This window comes from Lycorma delicatula, chromosome 8 (genome assembly GCF_047948215.1).
Source record: "Lycorma delicatula isolate Av1 chromosome 8, ASM4794821v1, whole genome shotgun sequence".
In the NCBI taxonomy this organism is placed as follows: Eukaryota; Metazoa; Arthropoda; class Insecta; order Hemiptera; family Fulgoridae; genus Lycorma; species Lycorma delicatula.
The window spans coordinates 23,069,789-23,090,280 of NC_134462.1; the positions used below are offsets into that span (position 1 = coordinate 23,069,789).

Sequence of the window (20,492 nt, forward strand, 5' to 3'; positions counted from 1 at the left end):
TTTTATTCAATCGAGTTTATGATTTTTTCTTTTTTCTTTAAAATACTAATTAGTTATGGGAATTAGATATATAACTTTTTTAGGATTCTCAAACTGCAAAGGTATTAAAATATATTATGAGAAAATGGAAATATAAGTTTGAAATAAAAATTGATTTATAACTGTATGCCTTCTGCATATTCTGTCCTGCATTATTGTTACTACCTTAAGATTCAAAATGAATACTAATGATAAATGGTTAATTATTAAATGTAAATGCTTGTTTCAGGTTTTATACTATGAGAAGATTACAGTTAACTTCATTTTGAAAGTTAAATCTAGAGTAGGACCAAAATTTGATTACTGTTATGTAGGTAAGTTATTGTTTGAATTAAGAACTCAATTATTTGTTAAGTCTTTGCATTGATTTAATGTATGAGTGTGTAATGATGTATTTATTATTGTATAGTCAGTGGTTGTCTTAAGACATGTAAGAAGATTAGTTCCAACCCGAAATGTTAAAATAATTAACAACTACCAGTCATCAGGAAAGTTCTCAGCCTGAGACAGAGGTGGCACAAGTATGATCAAATGGCTATAATATTATTCTCAAGTATACCTTTAGAAGGTATGATGTGAAGTTTTAGACACTTGTGTTAAATTGTTTGTTTGTGGTGAGAGTAAAGGAACAAGTTTTGACATCTGAAAAATGGATAAAATTGAAGTTCAAGCTGTTATACTGTACTTTAGTTAAAAAATTTCAACCCTGGTAGACATATGAGGGGTGTTCAGAAAAAACTAAACTTTATTTTTTTAATCTTTATTATTAATTTTACAGATTATTGGTTCTTGTCCCCTTAAAAGTACTCCCCTCCCTGATTAACAAACTTTTTCCAGTGGTGTTATGCCAATGCCAGAGAAAACAAAAAGGGTTTCATCAGCAGGAAAAGTCTGGGCTATAGTTTTTTTTAATCATACATGGTGTGGTGCTCATAGACTACCTGGAAAAAGGCAGGACCATCACCAGGGAGTACTATGCTTCCCTACTAAACCAACTGAAAGGTGCTATTTAGGCTAAACCTCTACATCTGGTCACAAAGATAATGCTCTGTCAGAACGATAATGCACCTCCCCACATACACATCTCAGGTTGTTGCTGCAAAATTCCATAACCTATGGTCTGAAGTGCTTCTAGTATGCATTACATTCACTGGATTTCATTCCCAGCGATTACTTTCTCTTCCCAATCCTGAAGAAATAGTTTGCAGAGTGGAAAATTTACTTTAAATGTTGATGTCATAGCTGAGACAACCACTTATTTTGCAGAGTTGGAGGAATCACATGATACTGAGGGCATTAAAAAAGTTGAAAGTCTTTGGTCTAAATGTACTGGATTGCAAGATTTACAATTTTTTTAAATTCCTGAAAAAATGTATTTTTCTGCAATGTGCTAACCGTTTTATATAGTATCATTATGGTGACCTTTCAACTTTACGTTTATTTTGAAGAACAAGGCAAAATTACTGGAGAGTATCAGTAAATTTTGATGATCTTATACAACTGGCATTATGTATTCTGCCAAAAACTGAAGTGAAGGTAATTTTGTAAAATTGTCACAAAATTATTTTATTAAATTAATTGTTAAAAGTTTTCTAAATTATTTTTATTAGATATTATTGAAATTAAATTATATACCATTTTTTGTGGGGTACATACTTCTTTTTGTTAATTTTTTATGTTAATGTATTTTTAATAATCTTAAACATTAATGTTTTTATTCACTGTGCAGAGGAAAGATATTTTTTCAATGAGAATGAGCCTTCTACTATCATACCATGGGATGTAATACACAACCCAGATAATGATTATTTGAAGGATAATAAATTAACTATTGAGGTATGTTGATTTGTATTACTGTAATTTTGGAACCAAAACTTGTTAATGTTGTTTTCTTATTTTAATTATATATATGAATAGTTGATAGTTTTCCATTTTAAAGATCTTGAAGTATACTACATGGGTTAATATTATATCTTTTTAGTAATACTTGCGTATCCAAAGATATATATATTTTACTTACAAATGAATAAAGGGAAAATTTCTATGTTAAAATCTTATAGTTTCTGATGTTACACACTTCGTTCAGTTATTTAAAGTTTTACTAAGAATGACAAACTAAGTAATTTAACCCCCCCAAAAAAAAAAATTGATAGATTAAGGTTGATTGTAGCAGAGGTACTTCATTATAGTGGAATGATAGTTTTTGTTAATAATCAACCTTTATTAATTTTATAGTATAATTGAAAATCATTTCTTAAAACCTTTTCAATGACACAATTATTGATAAAGGTTACATACAAGTAACTGAAATTATTTTGTCATTAAGTACGCCACTTAATGCTACAAGAGACTATAGTATAATCTCAAGACCCTATCGTACATGGGAGTTACACACTAAACAAAATTCTAAATATATGATACCTTTAACCACCTCAAAAAAGCTGGTTTTAAATTCACATTACAACATAATTAATTTAATTTTTGAAATAACAGGAATCCACTTCCAGGTAAGCTTGATTTAAACATCTCTCCTACCTAGATTTATAAATTGTACTTACGAATATGGAATTGGGCTTTTTAATGTAAAAAAAAAATGCCATGCTTGACCAGGATTGTAATCTGTTTGGATGAAAAGCTGAATTACAACCTCTCTGCTACAGAGCCCTGCAAAAATGTTAATGCTTTACTCAGAAAGACTGTATCTCCTTTTGAAGAGTAATTTGTCGCATGTCAAGTCACTTAATAACCAACATGGAATTTAATATACATGTATGTTACAACGGATAATAAATAATTTTTAGTTCAACTTAATGACGCATCTTACATATTGTTTAAAGTCACTGTATTAATTTACAATAAAAAATAATTTATTTGAAATTATTCCAGTTACTGAGCCACCTCTGAATGTGTTTGAAAAGCAACGATGAAGAATCAGGCAGTACTGAAAAATACAACAATGATTTTGATTTTAAATTATCTTCCAAAAGCCACATCTTATATCACAAAGTGATTTAAATGACTTGGTTAGGGATTTAAAGTTATCAAAAAATCAAGCTGAACTGTTAGGATCAAGATTGCAAGATTGGAATTTACTTCAAAAAGATACAAAAAGTTTGGACTTTTGAAGCTGAGAAACAGAACTTTCTTAGTACTTTATTGATAAAAATATTTCCAAGCATAACTTGGGTTACTAAACCGGATGAGCTAGAAGTTGCTACCAATTGTAAACATTAAGATACTCTTGTTTGTGATCTTCCATCGATTTTAAATTACCATCTTTTGTTTTTATTAGATAGTTATTGACACAAACACCAGAGTGCACTAATATTCAATCAATCATGTGTTGTCTATAGCTATTTTGTTCATTGGACATTGTTGATTCTAACTTGTGAAGATGTTTACTAATGAAAAAAGAGTTTTTGTTTAAAAACCTGGTACAAGGGTGGTTATAATTTAATATTAAACGAGTGTGAAGCTCCACCGGCATGGAAGGCTGTCTACAATTTAAGAAAATGTTTTGAGAGAACTGTATCTGCAGTTAACTGCTCCAGATCAGGTAGGCCAACATTAATTTATGAAACTAAGCTTAAAGTTTTACAAGTGGTTATCCAGAGCCCTAAAAAGTCTATTCATATGCTATCTCTCAAACAAAATATTTCTAGAACGTCTGTTTGAAGAATTTTACCTAAGGTCTAATTCAAACATTACACACCTCGTCTCATACATGCCTTATCTGACGACAATCCTAATCATAGGCTTCAATTTTGCGAGACAATGATAGAGAAGGTGATAATGAGTTGTTTTCTAAGATAACTTGGTATGGAATGGTGAGGGAACTTTCAAATTAACAGGCCACGTCAACAGACACTACTGTACCTACGGTATTCAGAGAATAATATAATTGTTTTTGAGGGGCAGCTAAATCTACCTGGTTATTGTTTGGGGTGATATCTCATGTGCAGTAATTGGGCCTTGGTTTTCTGATGAAATAGAAACTAGAGAGAAATACCTGGAAATGTTGACAAGTTATGCCATTGAATCAAGACAACTTCAACTTACTACTTTCAACATGATGGAGCCCCACCCCATTATGAAACAGCTGTGCGAAACTACGCTGATGAGTTATTTGGTGGGAAAGTTATTAGATGATGAGGGGCAATAGAAATGCCACCCAGATCTCCAGACCTCAGACTCATGTATTTTTTCTTTTGGAATTGCTAAGATAAAGTCTATGCTACAAAACCATAAACGAGTGAGGACTTGAGAGGTGCTATTCAAAACACTTTTGAAAAATAGATTTCGATACATGATTGTACAAACAAGTACGCTTAAATGTCCCAGGTCATCTGTAGAAATATATTGACAAAGATGGAAAACAACTTGAGAAACAATGCAGTAAATAATCATGTAGCTTCAATAAAGTGTTAGTTATGAATTAAATTTGTGTAGGGTATTCACCTTTATGATGGGTAGTGACTTTCAGTTCAACTGGTATATAATAAAATACATTTGGCTTACTTTTTAATTCAGTTTCAAAAAATTTGTTCATTGATCGGTTCCAGTTTGAATCGTTCTGTAATTTGCTGTATATTTTAATGAAAATTGACAAGTATATTGATGAGGATTTTGAATACCTTGCGCTTATGAAGTGTGTTTTACTTTGTTCATATTTTCTTGTTAAATGTTTTTTCTGCTTCATGTCTATTGAGTGATACATTTTTAAAACTTGAAATATGAGATATTCATGAGTTTTAAGCAATTAAGTGGGTTTACGGTATGTTAGATGAGTTTCATGTTACTGAAACACTGCATACAGAACAACAGCAACTTTTTTTTTTTTTTAGTTATGTTTCTTATTTTATTTATTTTTTGTTAAATAAATTATTACTTAAAACAGAATTTATTATTTTTATTGTGAATTCTGCAATTATTTTAACAATACAGCCCACGCAATTATATATTAAAACGTCTATGAAAAGTAATTAAAATTTATTTAGAATAAAATTTAAGTCTGTACTTATTTTGATGTACTGTAAGGTACTTGCTACTTTGTACTATAAAAGGAGTGTTACAACACTGCCTTTTACAATTTATGGAACATTACTCTTCTATAAATAATTAGTTATTGTGTTTTAAAATAATTCTTATTTTTAGCTTTTTTGTGGATATATACATGCTCAATAATTTGTGACATATTACGATTGGTTTTTAAAAAGGAAATAGCTTACACTTTTTTTTTTTTTTTTTTAACCTCCGGAACCACTGTTAGGTATTACTTCAGAGAATGAGATGAATGGCATTTTTGTAGCGTGTGAAAATGCCATGCCTGACTGGAATTCAAACCCGGGACCTTACATTTCAAGTTAGTATAATTTAGTTCAGGTTTGAAAGTGTAAAAAATGAACGTAAACATATCTTGGCTAATGAAATCTTGATTATGTTTACATGGCTAACGACAAAAATAAGTATTAAACTTTCTTTTTTTTTTAGGTTTGGTTGAAGTTGTGTGTTACAAGCGCGGAAGATAGGAAGAAAGTGAAAAAGCGATGGACAGTAAATACGGTTTTAAAATCACCTAAATAGATGAGCACTATGCTATCAAAAATTGTAATTTCTCAGGAAAGTATTTTGAAAGTACAATCTTGTAATGATCGGTCATTCAAAAATAGTTAATATTCACTTTTTATAATGTGTAACTTCACTAATTTTATTGCTAAAATAAGGTATGTTTTAATTAAGTATGTAGATACTTTCTGATAATTCTTCACAGAGGATGAGCTTATCTGTACTTATACTTGTTCTGCCTTGACTATGTGCTTTATTGTATAAATTCTTTATGTAGAATTAGTTTAATTATTGTTCTGCATTTTAGTTACGATTGCTGGATGTAATCATAACATTATTATTAATAAACTGCTTTATCCATTAAGTATTTTTTAAAATTATTCCATTTGGCTTTCATTAAGAACAAAACATGAAAACATTACACTAATATTATAAATAAGCAATTTTTTAAAGAAAAATAGTAGCTCCTTAAAACAAGAAGCTAAACAATTTTATAAAGGTTGTATTCAGAATGATAATGTTAGTTTAATAATTTTTTATTTTATTTTTATCATAATTGTTTTCTTTGATAGACTTTGAACTGGTGGTGTGTATAAAAACTTTAGAATTACAGAGATCAATATTAATATCCTTCTTAATATGTTTAATAAGTTTTTATTCCACATTATAACAATATATATTCAATATCTACCTGTGTTCCGAAGGTCTAAAAATGAACATGATAAAAAAAATTACTTCAAAACACAAATAATTAATAAAAACCATGCATTGTCTAAAGAACAATGTTAGCAATGTAACAGCTTATTTACAAAATGGATATAAATTATAACAAGTAACATTACGACTGCTACCACCAAAAAATGCTCTGTGTATAAGTATCTTAAGTTACCTTAGAATAGTTCTTTCTACATTAATTAATTGGAAACTACACTGATTTTGTTTAGATCCTATTTAAACTAATAAGTATTGCACTGAAAGTAATATAAGCCATGTTATAAACTACTTTGATTTCTTACTTTATCATGACTACCTTTAATCACAGGACTCAGTAGTACTTAATAAGTAATGAAGTGTATGACTAATCTAGCGGTTCTGCATTGAATAAGACAAATCTCCCATGTCCAATATTAAATATGAAAATCTAAAAACTAAGTAAAATTTTTGGACTTAGTTGTGATCTAAGCAAATGAAATATAATTTTAAAGTAGTAGTAGCTGTAGCATGTGTAGAAATAAATTTATTTATTTTATTATTAAAAGTAAAACTGATTCATCGATTATTTACATAAGATATACAAATTTTTATTCCAAGGTAGAAGTTTTGTCTGCATTTTTGTATTTTATTATGTATATTACTGCTGTTATTTTTTATTAATATTGTCTTAAAGAAGATGTAAATTTGATATTTTAGATAACTACAGTACGAGTCATCTGCCTCAGCCTGAAATTTGTTGTAAACAGTGGAGCATAAAATTGTCTTTATGATAACATCAAGGGATATATTTAGTGGGTACACTAAATACATTTTTTCCCCATCAAAATAGAACAAATAACTTTGATGACCTACAAATACCTACAATAATCTTATACAAAGGGCCTGTATTGGAGAGTTTATGTGCCTAATCTTGATGGAAATGGAAATCATTAAAATCATTATACTGGTAATAATCATTTTTACGTAGTTTCAGTTTCTAGTAAGTAAATAAAATTTTGGCCCTTATTCCTCCAGGTTCGTAATAACCTCAACCTACTAATTTTTAAAGTACTGCTGTGAAATAGAAATAATAATTTTAAAAGTTAATGCATTGCCTTTAGTTCAATATGTTTATAAAATATTATTTACCTTTCATTATTATTTCTATAAAAACAAATCGTAGCAATTAATTTGAAATAAAGTAATGTTTTTCATATAATTTAATTTTACTAGTTTATAAAAAATATTTTGTTCTTGTCCTATAACACAGAATTTTTTTTTTTCAACGTTTAAAATTATTTTTATTACATTGTTTATTTTCATTTTTTTTTATATTATACTTTTTAAAACCACCAGTACTTTTAATCATTATTAATTTACATAGTAAATAATTTTATTTAATTACAGTAAATACATTTTTTTCCATCAAAATATATTTATTGTGCTTTTTAAACAATGAACGGCGTAGATGAAGTCCTACGCAAGAACTATCGCATGAAAATAAATAAGAACAAAACAAAAGTAATTAAATGTAGTAGAAATAACAAAGATGGACCACTGAATGTGAAAATAGGAGGAGAAAATATTATGGAGGTAGAAGAATTTTGTTATTTGGGAAGTAGAATTACTAAAGATGGACGAAGCAGGAGCGATATAAAATGCCGAATAGCACAAGCTAAACGAGACTTCAGTAAGAAATATAATTTGTTTACATCAAAAATTAATTTAAATGTCAGGAAAAGATTTTTGTAAGTGTATGTTTAGAGTGTCGCTTTATATGGAAGTGAAACTTGGACAATCGGAGTATCTGAGAAGAAAAGATTAGAAGCTTTTGAAATGCGGTGCTATAGGAGAATGTTAAAAATAAGATGGGTGGATAAAGTGACAAATGAAGAGGTATTGCGGCAAGTAGATGAAGAAAGAAGCATTTGGAAAAATATAGTTAAAAGAAGAGACAGACTTATAGGCCACATACTAAGGCATCCTGGAATAGTCGCTTTAATATTGGAAGGACAGGTAGAAGGGAAAAATTGTGTAGGCAGGCCACGTTTGGAATATGTAAAACAAATTGTTAGGGATGTAGGATGTAGAGGGTATACTGAAATGAAACAACTAGCACTAGATAGGGAATCTTGGAGAGCTGCATCAAACCAGTCAAATGACTGAAGACAAAAAAAAAATATTAATATTTTATTATTTAAACATATATCTTAAAAAAAAAATTAAAGATTTGTTAATTGTACGTAATAAAAATAAATTAATTGTTCATATAACAACAGTATTAAATGTTACAATCTGTTAAGTGTAATTTTATTATTATCATTATTTTCTAAAGTATTTGAAAAAATTGTGAAAAATACACTTCTAACGTTTTTTTTATATTCTACCTCTATTTTTTAATTAAATTCCATTTTATCCAAATATAACAATATTTTTAGTATATAATTATTGTTGATATACCTTTATTAATCTGCTAATATTTTTCAACATGTTACCAGCAAATAAGTAAGTACCTTATTATTGGATTTTTGTATGTTTAATTGATGTTATAATGCTGTGTTTATCAGAATGTTTTTTTCAAACCTGGAGAAACCTAAATCCATATTTTTTAAGAAGAACAGATGATTTCAGACCTAATGCAGTAACACTGTATCCTAACATAACGTAAAAAAAATTTTAACAATCTAAAAAAAAATTGTTAATCATAACTTCAATACCAGTGAACAAATTTTTATTTTATTGGTACCAAATTACTTGTCATTCAAAGGGTCTTACAATGAGTATCACAAGCTATATCATCTCATTTAAAAAATGTAAGTTTTCAACCCTTGAAAATTTAGAAACAATTAAGGGTGAAATTTTGTGTTGATAAAATTAAAAATAATTTCACAGTTTTAATCCAAAGATCTTGATTATTTCAAATTGTTTAATTAATTATATCGTGTAATTTTACAGTTATTTTTGTTATGCTGAAATTTAAAAAAGTATTACCCCAAACAGTTTTTTGCATCTACCAAGCGAAGCGATGGGCGGATTTTAATTTTCTTTTCACCAAAATTAATTATTTTTTTGGGTTGTCAATTAGTATAATTGTTGTAATGTGTTGTTGCCATTCAACATTTTTGAGTTGGGATAGGAGTAACAGAAAGGGTAAGTTCCACTCTTTGAAAATAATTTTAAAAAAGGTCCCCAGAATGAAATACATGCCTGCAAACAATAATACGATGGGACTGATAGGTGTTGAATAATAAATGTAGTAACTTTTCAAATGATCACCGGTATATATATCACCGGTATATAATGTCACATGGCAAAGATGCCATGTGACATTATTAAAATGCTTATAATTCATATTTTTCTTATCTATGGAGGTTTAGTCCTCCTATCTACTAACTACAAGCTACCAATGAATGAATGCAGATTTTTTGTGCTTCTAGATAAATTATCATTAAGATTTTAGTATTATAAATTATTTTCTTTAGTGACAAAAAAATTGAAAAGAAATTAAAAAAATTCTTCTAAAAGCAAGTTTTTAAGTATTTTGAAGCTATAAATGTAAAAAAAAAAGAATATTCTTTAACTCATGGTTTAGTGTAGAAAAAGCCCAATGTAAGAATGAGAAAAGGGTATGATGGAATTTTAGAAAAAAGAAAAAACATCTATATAGCTGATAATATTTTCAAAAACCCAGAACGGATTAATAGATTTAATTAATCATATGTTATTCACTAAGAAACAACAAATAATTCACAAATGTTTTAGCTACAAAATAAAAGAGAACCTATTAATGAGATAAACCACGAGTTTATTCAATTGTTTTAAGCTTTATGCCATACTCAAGACCATTCATCATAGATTATGGAGGTAGCACCACTTTTTGTGTACTGTTTTTCAATTTCTGCACTTTAACCTCTTAAGATATTAAAAAATATTAATTACCTAAAATCTCTACAACGTAATTTTAGTACTTAAAATTAGCATATTAAGTACTATATGATTCAAAACCTTGAAACTCTTAACATATAATGTACGCTAGTTAGCCAACATTTTCATTAATTTCTAAAAAAATTTTAATAACATTAATACATATCTCTCTGAATCCTGTAATGGGTTTTTAGCTTTTACGTATAGTGTAAAAGATTTCCAGCCTTGTAAGAAATTTGGGACAACTAGGCTTTTCATTTTAGTGATTGCGGTACGTATTTACATGTATGAACACTTTTCTAATGATGCCCCTGCTTCCTACACAAAGGGCAGTGTAGAACTCTAACTTGTGGCCCTATACAATCCAATCTTTGTAATCTGACACAAGTCATTGGTTTGTCTTGTCAATATTCTGGTTAATGCTACACTGTCATATCAATGCCATCAAGTTGGTTGACACACCCTATGATGTTTGTATAATATTAATAAATGTTTGGTACACTTATTTTATTATCCTGGAGAAGAATACCTCAAAATTATCATTTAAATGAAAATTATTATAAAAATGACATGTATTAACTGAAAATCAAAATAGATGTTATTAATTTGTAGGTATTGAACTGGATAATAGAATAAGAAGTAAACATTAACATAGATAACAAACTTCATTTTTAACCTTGGAAGATTAATTTTTAATGTAGAAGGTATACCAACCTGACTCATATAAGTGAAAGAAGATATAAGCTAGTTAACAGTCATTTTAGAAAATATCAGAACTTGTGAAGAAAATAAAAAACTGTTGTAGAACTTTCATCACAAAGATATACTGAAAAATAGGGAAAATAAATCAATTTAAAAATAAAAAGAACAATAAAAACCAATGTTCATAAAAAATAAAAAAAATTAAAGCCACATTTTTGGGGAAAAAATTATAAACGACACTAAGTATAAATAATAAATAATTTACTTAAAATAGAATAAGTCAGCAATTCAGATGCAACACAAAGTAAATGGAAAATCAAAATGCACCAAAACTTATTAAAGCAGTGAAAAAACATAAAATATTTCCACAATTATTTAAATAATTAGACCTCAACATGAACTAATAAAGTTAAGCTAATAAAGTTAATTTTTTTGATTAAAATGAAAGTTAATCTCTAGGCTAGGTTTTCCTCTTGCCTTCCGATATGCTAAATGGTATAATTTGTCATCAAATGCCTTTGATGACAAGTGGCAATTAATAATCTTGTAGTAGCCCTGAGAAGGGCTGTTGTTGTAGTCGATTGGCTTTGACGGCTTGTTGTAACTAATACCCTTATGGTAGCCCTGAAAAGTGCTGTTTTTTGTGTTAGTTCTGAGATGAGCTGTTGGGTCTGGAAGCTGGTCTCCGGTGAAGTCGGGGAGTTGCAGCTTGCCTATTGAAATAAGATTGGGCTTTGCCTCAGTTGCAGTAGTTGGGTCCCCACTACAGCGTGGTAGTGGTGACCCCCAGAGCTCTGCAGTGTTGGGTCAGTGTCTGTCATCTTTCACCAGTGTGGTCGAGGCAGTTCTCCCTGAACGATCCCACACTGGGCTGGCTCCTGCTGCTGAGTCCACCGGCCAGGGTGCTTGAAGCTCAGTGAGCTGGAGTGGGAAGGTAGCATCTGTGTCCAGCAGCTCCCTTGATGGGCCGGCCAAGCCTGCTGCTTCAGCGGGGATGTTGGCATCTGCCAAGAGGGCCCACATTGAGGCAGCCAGGGAACGGAACTTCTGATTTCTTCCATCTTCTTCTTCATCTTCTCCATGGGATGGTCAATGATGAATTAAAAATTCACTCTCGTGCATGCTCTTTTATTGGAGCCTGAGAGTGGTGGGGCCGCAGTGCCCCGCTATGGTGGGAGAACTGTACAGCAGGAGTGATGCTGTACCAGCGCGTAGGTATACTGTGCTCCGGCTGACATCTGAGCTGCTCCCGAAGTCATCCACCGACATTAAATTAAGCATATATGTGGTAACAAATTACTGGACACCAGTAATTTAATCACAGAATTCTTGATCTTTCTAATCATGTACCCTTCTGTAATCTGATTTCTAAGATACTTTTTTTTCAGTTATTTAATCATCATTACATTAATATCTTATCCTAAAATAGATGGTTCTATTCGATAACTAAATTCACAATGTATGTAGGATGAAAAATAAGACTTTTCAGTAACTTCAGACAGTTTTCAACTTTATAATTTACAAAAACTTTAGTAAATGATTAAGCACATCATTATTATTTATCTGTAATTTGCCTTTGGCACATGAAAAATTAATTTTAGTTAATAAACTAATAATGAAACACTTCTGTAACAGATTATTTATAAAACTCTTAACTTGATGTGGAGATGGCGTATGGCCAAATGACTAAAACATTTGTCAAGTATGGTGCTTTAGATGGCGTGCTGTGAAGTTTCAGATATGTGTGTTAAGTTACTATTTGTGGCTAATGAATAAAGATTACAAATTTTGACATTTTCTAAAAAAAATGGATGAAATTGAAACTTGGGCCGTTACAAAACACTCTGTTTTTTAAGGTTTAATTCTATGGACATACAAAAAAAGCTAGAATCCACTTTAAAGGATTCTTCTTCATTTTTGGCAAAAAAGGAAGATTGCTGAATTTAAATGTTGACGTACTATTCTAAATATAAATGATCAGAACACTGAATAAACCACTAAGACCATGAAATGGTCACAAAAATCTTTAAGTCAAATTAAATGATTGCTGATTGAAGGCACATGAACTTGCTGACATTGCAAACATCTCAGTAGACTGTATCTACAACATTTTGCACTTGTTTTGGATATGAAAAAGCTACACGGGTGTCATATTTGTTAACAATCAACGAAAAACCCATTTGACTGAACACTTCTCAAGGGTATTTGTAGACTTAATTAAATATGGTTCAGCTGAGTTTTATCCACATTATACAACATTAGATGAAATGTAATCACTACAATATAACAGACCAAACACGGGGTGGGTGCAGCTGCTGAAAGTGTGCATGCCAAAGAAAAGAAAAACGGTTCCATCGGCAGGAAAAGGCAGCGTTTGTTTTTTAATTATAATTGTGTGTTGCTCATAGACTACCTGAAAAAAGGCAGGACCATCATCAAAGAATATTACACTTAACTGCTGGATTGACTGAAGGATGCTATTCAGGCTAAACATTTACATCTGGCCAAAAAGAAAGGTAAAAGAAGCTCATTCACCATGAATGGGCCTGCACACATGTCTCTGGTTATTGCTGCAAAATGCCATGATGAATACATGTGCTGTATTAGCCAGATTTGGCTCCCAGCAATTACTTCCTCTTCCCAAATCTGAAGATTCACTTCAAATGAAGAGTGAAAGCTGAGACAATGGCTTATTTTGCAGACTTGAAAAATCACATTATACGGAGGGTATTAAAAAGTTGGTAAGTCATTGGTCTAAAAGTATTGAATTGCAATGTGACTACGTTGAAAAATCTTGTTTTTCTTTTTCAGCCTGAGAACATTCTGAACAGTCCTCATATGTCTGTAAACGTTTCATTAAAATATTTTGGATGCTATGTATGGTTTTCTTAAAGCCATAATATAGTCTTTGTATCTTCTTTTAGTACTGCTGTCCAAGACTCTTTTAATCCTCTTCCTTAGTCCCAGGGCTCAAGATCCATAATTTCTTTTCAATGGACATCTGTATTAAATGAAGGATACTTACAAATCTATATGGACAAGTGTACACCTATCTTTGTACTTTTGACTAAAATGTTTCAAGACAAATCAACCAGTCAAAGTTACCAAACAAATTAAAAATGTTGTATTAATAACAGTATGGTCAGAACAGACAAATGCGGTTTAGGAAGCTGCAGAAGCACTGATGATGAGAAATGACTGATGAAGATAGTTGCGATAAAACTGAAGAAGAAAGCAATGATACAACTTCAAAGTAAATTTGACATTCTTGAGTATTTTATACATTTTATATGTATTTTATAGAAAGTGTTATTTATGCAATAAAATTATACAGTTCTTTTGCTGAATGTTAAAATATTGCTTAGTTGTTAAGAATTTAGAATAACAAGCAAACAATTTGTACTTTCAGATATATAAATAAGAATAAAGGAATGAGATGTTAAAAATATGGAAAAACTCTAAAATAAAAAAAAAACCACACATTAAGAACCAACTTTCTATTTTTACAAAACGTAATTAATAAAAATGAAATAAAATCAAAAATATTTTAACATGCAAAATGAATTAATTTTTTTACCATAAAAAATTTTCTAAGAACTAGCTAGAAAATAAGGTGCATATTATCAAGTATGTAATATATAGCTATTGATAGTATTCTCTGACATAAAATATTAATAATAAAATATATTATCTTTACAAAGATTTTAAAAAGCAAAGCTTCCAAACGTTTGCCATGTACGTACAATAAAAATTATTCATCATATTTTGATTCTAAAATAATGAAGACAATATATACAAATCTCAATATTTAACTTCTTATTCTTCGAATATCATATAACATGATATATAAAGTATTATTGTAAGGAGGCTGGTGCCACTGATAGATAATATTTTTGGATAGTAACAAAAGGATTTTGGGAAAACTGGCTAATGGTGAACCAGATCTTTTGCATCAAGTAGATTAAGGAGAAATTGTGAGTTTCAGCTTGAATTGCTCTAGAACTACATAGATTTTAAACAGGCATACAACAGAATCGATAGAAGGAAATTAATGGAGTGTTATATCTGTAAGCTTAGAAGTTTCATTAAAATGACATTGCAAGAAACAGCATGCTGAATTAAAATAGAAAGAAATTGTTGAGTTTTGCATCAGAAAAGGTTTGAGGTAGGAAGATGTACTTTTGACATTCTTATTTACATTAATGTTTAAGAACATGGTCAGACAATTTGATATAAATTCAGAAGGGACAATTTTTAATAGAAGAATCCAGGTGTTTATGCAGATGATGTCACTTTGTTATTTGAAATCAAAGAGACTTAGAGGAGTTTAGCAGTGGGAAAATAGCACCAAAAGAAATGTGACTACTAATCAACATGATGAAGACAAAATACGTGATATTGCAAAAAGGGGAGTATTAAGAAGAAATCAAAGTTTAACTGTGGATGACATGTTTGAAAGGGTGAATATAAATTTAAATACTTTGATGCAATTTTCTCTGAGGAGAACAAGATCAAGATGAACATACAGAGTTACAGGTGGAAATAAATGCTATTATGGTTTCCAAAATTTGTTGATCATTTTACAACCATATCAGCCGTATTATCGTTCAGTTTTAGAAAATTGGGTGATATGTTAGTTCTACTGAAAAAATTAAAATATGCTATAATTATATTTATACAATACACATAATGTAAACTTAATTCTCTTGTTCTTAAAGAGTCCTTTTCTACTACACTGTTCTTGTTAGCACAATAATTTAAATAGATTATTGCAAATAAAAAGTGTTTATTAACTTTTCACCTCTACAGTATTTTTGCTATTTAATTTTATTAATTTGGTCCTCTCATAAAATAAAACTTTTTTACATAATTATTATATAACCTAATTGAAATATTTCCCTTAATAACTTGTGCTATAATCATGAATTTCTTCATTCTTTTTGAAGGTTAAAACATTTAAATGGGAACACTTTCTTATGTATCTAATTTGATCAGTAACAATAGTGATCCAAAAGCCTGCCCTCATTATTCTATTTTTTCATATTTATTTATTGAGTAGACTGTTTAAATTGATTAACAATATTAATTAAACTGGTATACTGGTGTTAAATTTTAATAAAATATATAATAATCATGACAGTTACGAAACAGTGTAAATAAATAATAGAATTACATCATAAATTTGAAATTTCATGCATCTGAAACACAAACTAGGCAATTTGTAGAAAAATGTAACTTGAGAAAAACTTTTTCCATTTTGGTTCTGAAAGAGCTTTGGTACAAAGGAAGATATGATTTTAACTCTCACTTTAATCTTGTAATGGAAATATTAAAACAAACAGAAAAAAGATAAAGCTACTTCAATTGCATTGGTAGATCTTGAAAAGGCAATTGATAATGTGAGTGAAAAAAAATTCTTTAAAATTTTATCAGAGTGAAACAGAGAAAAAAAATGGTTTATTTGTAATCTGTACAAAATACCCATGATCACAGTAGCCTAAAAAATGTAAGCTCTAGCCAGATTAAACATAAAAATGAGTGAGACAAGGATATCTGTTGCTTTACCTTCATGGATAAAAGCAAGGTAATGTAAGATTACAAAAAAATTTTTGATAGTAACTATCATAGTGCATAGTGATTTGAGTAGTAATACTTTTTTAGTGGAAAGTAAAAATTAATTACAATATATTGAGAGATTTGATGACATAAGAGTAAAGCAATGGAAATGAAATGTGAAAGAAAGGAAGAAAATGGGGTATTTAATATTTAAACAGGTAATGATTATACATTAGCAGCAAAAAGATTTTTGTTACTAAAATTACAAGAATGGGCAATGTAATCAAAATATTCAAAGCATGTTATTTTAATGAAGGAGAGTCCTCACATGAAATATTTTGTTTTAAAAGTAATTTTAGGAATCAGACAATAATTTTTAAAAATAACTGTGTGGAGTGTAATGTTGTATGCTAGTGAAACACAGTTAACAAGAAACAAAAAAAATATAGATGTTTAGAATATTCTAAGTGGAGAAAAAGAAGCTTAATGCTAGTTCTCTCCAGATGAAGAATTAACTAAGTATTAATAAGGCATCCAGAATTAGTTCAGTTAATACTGAAAGTAAATGTAAAATATAAAAAATGTAGGGGAAGATGAAGATTAAAATCCTCACTTCAGGTTAGGTTCTCACTTCAAGATGTAGAGCATAAGAGTGCTACAGGGAAGTGTCCTCAGTCCTTTTTTTCTTATATTATTTATTAATAATGTTCAAAATCATGAACAATTAATTAATACACTCTTCAGAGATGTCACAACTATATCTATAGCTGAAGAAAAATATTTACAAGAACTTGAACATTCCCTTCAAATTACTTTGAAAATTAGCAGTTCAAAGTATTATTCACTGGATAGATCATACATAATCATATAACTTTAAATATGGATAAAGCCAATATATTGTGATTCTGTGGTTGATATAAAATTGCGGATCGTGTGGACAGAATTCCAATTAAAAATAATAATCGTATTTATGTTTCCCTTAAAAAAATATTTCTGGGTGTTTTATTAGATAACAAGTTTTCTTGGGATGACCAAATTGAATTCATTTCAACAATACCAAACAGTATTGTTTTGCTTTGACGTATCTTAACAAAACATTAAGAATATCATAATTACTGAATATTTACTATGCTTATATATAAATTCCCATCTGAAGTATAATACCATCTATCTCTTGGGGTTCTTTAAAGTCATGTGTTTTCAAGTGACAAATATGGACTGTCAGATCATTATTTTCTGCCCATAAGTATTAAGTGTATAGACCACTATTTAGAAAATTTTAAATGTTAACTTATCCCGGTGTTTATATTTACAAATGTGTAATTTTTCTAATGAAAATGACTATTCTTTTAAGCAGTCACTTATATTCCTAAAAACTAACAATATCCATTTCATAAACTGGATAACAGAATTGCTTTTGTTTAACTCAATACAATACTTTGAATTATGAGAAAGGCCTTATTAAACTTCTATTGCTGATTTTTAATAAATTACTGTACTATCTAAAAAAAAAAGTTCCAATCAATTTATTTAAAATACAACTAAAAGATTTTCTTTTACAGAAACAATATTACTTTGTAAATGAATTCTTAAATAATACTAATTTAAAAAAAAATCCCTTTATTTTTTGTTTCTGGTCTTCATGTGAATAAATAAGTTCTCAGGTAATATTCATTAGTCTTCTGAATGTTGGTTTATTTGAAGTTTTTCTTCACCTATGTATAGTATTTTTATGTATTTACCTATTTAAGGTACATGTATTTTTAGACTAAATGATTCATACTTACATGAGCACTTAACAATGATCTGACAGCTCATTTCTGTAATTTTAAATTTGAGCTTTTTAAGGGAACCCAAAGAGATGATACACTTCAGACAGAAAAATATGTAATATCATAATAAATATTTAATAATATTATGACAAACTTATTGGTTTATTAAGGTGCTTTGAAGCAAAGCAGTAGAATTTGTTAGGGTAAATATATATTATAATGTTGGTAATTGTGTTTTTCATGAATTGTAAAAATATTATGATATTCAAAAATCTGTATTGAGAACTCAACAAAAACTATAAAAAGAAAAAGCTGAGAATAAAAAAAATAAAGAATAATTTTAACAAAATAATATTATATTCTACTGTTAGGATGCAATTACGTTAAAACTATAGATTTGTACAATCTTTGTACACAAATATGTTAAAGTTAGAACATTAGCACAAGACAGAATGGAGTTCAGAAGTGTATTAAACTAGTTACATGATTGATTTTTTTTAAAAATCATAAAGAAAATCTAAGACACTGTAACTACATTGTTTGCAGCAAGTAAAACAGCAAATAAAACAGCATATAAAAAATTTTTTAGAAATAATATAATTTATGTATTATTATTACTACTACTTTACAAAATATTTGTTGACATTCATAGTGGTGTGCCAGCATCTCTGTCTTTCGTCCATGATGTTCTGGGTTTGAATCTTGGTATGGATTGACATTTTTCATATGCTATAAAATTAATCTATCATTAAGAAATTGTTAACTGGATGTCATCCTATTGTTTTAATTGAAATTAAATATAGAATATACAGAGAAAACAAAAAAAAAATTAAAAGAAAAAGATAGCAATAAAAATCAGGATGTAAAAAGATTATAAAAATCTATTAAAAAAGAATGAATTGTAACCTATTGCCATTAAAATCAGATCTTTCAAAAAAGAAGAAATCAAACTGTATAATACGAACGAATACTGAGTTGTTTAGTCATAGACCTACTTTATAATTTGTACCTGACCATAATGTTAATAATAATTTTAATTAAATGATTACATCATGTTACAATAAAATGCGGTCTGCTTTATAAAACATGCCAAAATATAACAAATGCTATAATTCAATTCAAATAATTTATAATGAAAAACTTTCTCAGCTCATGTGCTTAAATTGAACACACATACAACTATAAATGATTATCATGTAATATTTCTATTGTTTCTTTGATAACAAACTGAATATTATATTTTTTAGCGTGTTACATAATAAATCAGACACATTTGGAATTATATTTAACCAGTATATCACAAATGCTTGGGTAAAGGTTTTGTGTTATATAATGAATACATATATACTTAAACCAAAAAATAAAAATAATATCTGAGGATACTGGTCATCTCTAAGCTCATCAAACCTCCTTTTAAACTAATTTGGTTTTTCAGTTTCGTAAGATTATTTGATGGATTGAATTTTTTAAAAGTTTTAATTATGATAAGTGGGCTTTAAGTAAGATTTCAAACCCTTTTCAAGTAACTGTTCTTCTTCTTCTTCTTTGTTACATGCAGTCTCCTTTAAGAAGATTGGCGATCATCATGATTATTTTACACTTTTGATGTTACAGCTCTAAATGATCTTACAGAATTAGAGTTGTAACACTGTCTCGAACTGCCCAACCAAATCTTCTACTTCTTTTACCTTGTACCTTTTCTTGTACGATCTTTCCTTCTCCTCTCATCACATGGCCTACATACTGTAATTTCCTTATTTTACTCACACCTATTATTTCTTTCCTTTTCTGAGCATTTCATCATTTGTTACATCATCTACCCAACTTGATTTCAAGTCCATCTATATACCTATACAACACAACTGCTTCTGATCAATTACTCATCCAACCACCAGAATCATTCATTCCATGAAATATTATCAAAAACACATAATATCTCAATATTCTAATTTTTAAAAGTACCTTACTATATAATACACTTCTCATTTTATTAAGTACTTATCTATTTCATCCAATTTCTTCTGTTTTTTCTTTTTCTGTTTAACCACCAGAACCACCATCAGGTATTACTTCAGAGGATGAATGAGGATGATATGTATGAGTGTAAATGAAGTGTAGTCTTGTGCAGTCTCAGGTCGACCATTTCTGAGATGTGTGGTTAATTGAAGCCTAACCACCAAAGAACATCAGTATTCACAATCTAGTATTTAAATTCATATAAAAGTAACTGCCTTTACTAGG

At 29.1% G+C, this 20,492-nt stretch overlaps 2 protein-coding genes across 2 annotated transcripts in view; one reads left to right on the top strand and one right to left on the bottom strand.

The window, feature by feature from the left end:
* The window catches only part of LOC142329159 (BTB/POZ domain-containing protein 1-like), a 29,832-nt gene extending 23,875 nt beyond the window's left edge, over positions 1-5,957 (top strand). The window contains exons 6-8 of the mRNA XM_075373511.1: positions 269-353; positions 1,769-1,875; positions 5,530-5,957. Coding sequence (XP_075229626.1) covers positions 269-353; positions 1,769-1,875; positions 5,530-5,622 — 285 coding nt within the window. The 3' untranslated portion in view covers positions 5,623-5,957. The remainder of the gene's footprint in view (positions 1-268; positions 354-1,768; positions 1,876-5,529) is intronic.
* The window catches only part of LOC142329161 (uncharacterized), a 488,476-nt gene that overhangs the window by 202,206 nt on the left and 265,778 nt on the right, over positions 1-20,492 (bottom strand). The gene's annotated exons all lie outside the window — the stretch shown is intronic.